The following is a 3,006-nucleotide window of genomic DNA, read 5'->3' on the forward strand; positions in this document are numbered from 1 at the left end:
ACACACACACACACACACACATATATATATATATATATATATATATATATATATATATTTTAATCAAAATATACACTATTATAGATCCATTACACCCGATCTTACTAATCAGTTTCACACTGAGCTATAGACCTGGATGGTAGATAACAGCATGGTTAAGCCAGTTTTAGTACCCAATGCAAAAGCAACTGGTAAGATCAACTGTAATGGATCTATAATGCTGCATACTTTGTTTAATATACCCACTGTATTGCCAAATATACAAGTGCATCATTTTCCTAACTTATAGATTCTTAGATGACTATATACAATAAACAAGGAGCATTTAGACATCCAAGCATTTGTCAGCTAAATAATTTGAGCACTATCTGAAGTTTTATAAAGAAGATATTTTTTATTCAATCAGGTCTGACAGTACACCTTCTGGTGCTATTGTGCAATATACATTACATAATATACATGACTAAATCATTGTTTTTGTCAATATATTTAATTGAATTAAATGGCAGTAGAAGACAGAAGTAAATTAATAAATCCATTCTTACCGTTGCTGTTTGGGTTGGACTGCTCGAAAAACATATGCATACAAGTTAATAGCTCTCACCCACATACACAACGATTTACAAGCCTGAAAATTGGAACAGACGTTTTATCAAGTAATACAGTAACTCTCACACATAGTTAATTATGTTAACATTATGCAAATATTACTAAGTATTTCAAAGACTCGACAGCTACAAATTTTCTCAAATTATGTCAGACATGATTTATCAATATTGTAAATTATACAACTGCCAAAAGTGAGATATTTGCTTTCTGTTGTATAATAAGAAAAGCAAAAACTGAAAAGATGCTAAAATCACAGATTGCATTCATCTAATTTTCATAATGTGCTGTTGTATTACAAAAGAATGATAAATATATAACTAGAAAAATCATTAATGTTTGGAAATAATTTTTAAGCTAATGATTTGCATATATTAAAATGTAATCAGTTAGGTAAAACAGGTCCTGTGTGCACACACGTAATTGTGCCCAGAAGAAAAACAAGAAATCACAGTTGCACATTGTTTTATCCATTAACAAATTGTTAAATCATTTTTGAACTTTTATATTTGATTTTCACTAAAAAGGCTAAAGAGTTATGGGAATTTTTAAAATTTAAAAGCCATTGCTTACATAATTTCATCTTCGTTTTTTAAACAAAATACATTAAACAAAATATACACAGTATTAAAAAAAAATGTTATAAAATCAAAGATAACATTTCAATAAATCGCATTTGATGATTTAAAGAATTTTCTCAATGTTGAAGAAAATGTAAAATTAATCTCAATATATTCTTAGTGAAAACAAGGCATGTTTCTATAATAGAAGTTTATATTACACCTTCCAGCCAAAAATCACAAACTAGAATTAAATGAAAGCTGCTGGAAAATAGTAATTAATTTTTCTAAAAAAAAAAAAAAGAAATATATAAATAAATAAAAGAAAATCAAAAAGACAATGCAACTGTTCCTAAATTATATTTTGGAATAATACGGAAAGATTTCCTCGACTGATACTAAATAGTGGAAGTTTTTGCTTAGAGCTATATTAAATCCTAAAGGCCATGATCCCCATCAACCTGCCTTCTTTATTCAAACCAATATTAAGATTAACATCAACAATAACTAATACCAGATACACAACATATTCTTTACTCATTTCAAATCTGGAAGCATTCTACATTTATCTACTGAAATCTTACAGAAGAAATCCTAACATCATTGATTTTAACAACATAAAGTAAATTTTAGGTAGAATAAACAACCTACTAAACATAACAGGTAAACTTTGCTCCAATCATATTCTACCACCTTAAAAAGAGTTGGGGAAACATTGAATAATGTAGTTTAAGATACACTATGTCTGAAAAATAAATGTGGTATTCTTGGCTAGAAAGCCTTTTATCAGAGACCTTTTCAGTTACAGTTGATGCCTGTGATAGAATATTGTCACAGCCAATAAAAGAAAGTACAAAGGGGTGGCTGTGTGGTAAGAAGCCTGCTTCCCAACCATATGGTTCCGGGTTCAGTTCCAACTCGCGACACCTTGGGCAAGTGTCTTCTACTGTAGCCTTGGGCCAACCAGAGCCTTGTGAGTGAATTTGGTAGACAAAACCTGGAAAAAGCCCATCATACATTCATTTTTCTGTATTGTATAGCAGAGGCAGCTTGGGGAAAACTGAATGAAATCTTTTACATTTGAATGAGAATCAATGCTTCTTAGTTACACTCTAAAGAAAACAAATGAATATTATTTGTAGACAGCTACATAGCCTAGAAATTAATTGTGCTAATATTAACATTTTCTATATGTATGTATATACATGTATATATCTGTTTGTCTTTGTGTTTGTGATTGACAATTGGTGTATTTAGATTCCCATAACTTAGTGGTTTGGTAAATTAGACTGACAGAATAAGTACTTGGCTTAAACAATAAGGCCTGGGGTCGATTTGTTCAAGTAAAAACTCTTCAAGGCAGTGCTCCAGCATGGCCACAGTCAAATGACTGAAATAAGTAAAAGAGTAAAAAGAATAAAAGAATGTACGAATAGTACTTTAACTGAATGAACTAAATAATGAATGATTTTTCTGAAGAAAATTAAATTCACATAACATGTTAAGATTGGATCAACAATCAGAAGCAGACAATGCATGTGTATAAGTGACAGGGAGACTATTTGTTAAGTGAGCTGAAATTTGAACAAAAAAAAACACATGTAGATTATGCACACATACATATATAAATGGCTGAGTGAATGAGTAGAAAACAGTTCATTAACACCCATGTATACATTTAATGTAGCTTGCAATTTTCATATTTCATATAGAAAATAAGAATATTTCTCAAATTTTTTGCTAAAAACAACCATGGATTGACAGAAGCAAGACAAAAGAAAACACATACATACTTATACACACACACACACACACACACACACTTATACATACATACATA

General features: G+C 30.0%; 1 protein-coding gene across 1 annotated transcript in view; it reads right to left on the reverse strand.

Annotated features, from left to right (window-relative positions):
* The window catches only part of LOC106867680 (dynein axonemal heavy chain 6-like), a 319,316-nt gene that overhangs the window by 116,483 nt on the left and 199,827 nt on the right, over positions 1 to 3,006 (reverse strand). Inside the window, exon 48 of the mRNA XM_052973027.1 lies at positions 546 to 628. Within this exon, the coding sequence (XP_052828987.1) occupies positions 546 to 628 (83 nt within the window). The remainder of the gene's footprint in view (positions 1 to 545; positions 629 to 3,006) is intronic.

This window comes from Octopus bimaculoides, chromosome 14 (assembly GCF_001194135.2).
Source record: "Octopus bimaculoides isolate UCB-OBI-ISO-001 chromosome 14, ASM119413v2, whole genome shotgun sequence".
NCBI lineage: Eukaryota > Metazoa > Mollusca > Cephalopoda > Octopoda > Octopodidae > Octopus > Octopus bimaculoides.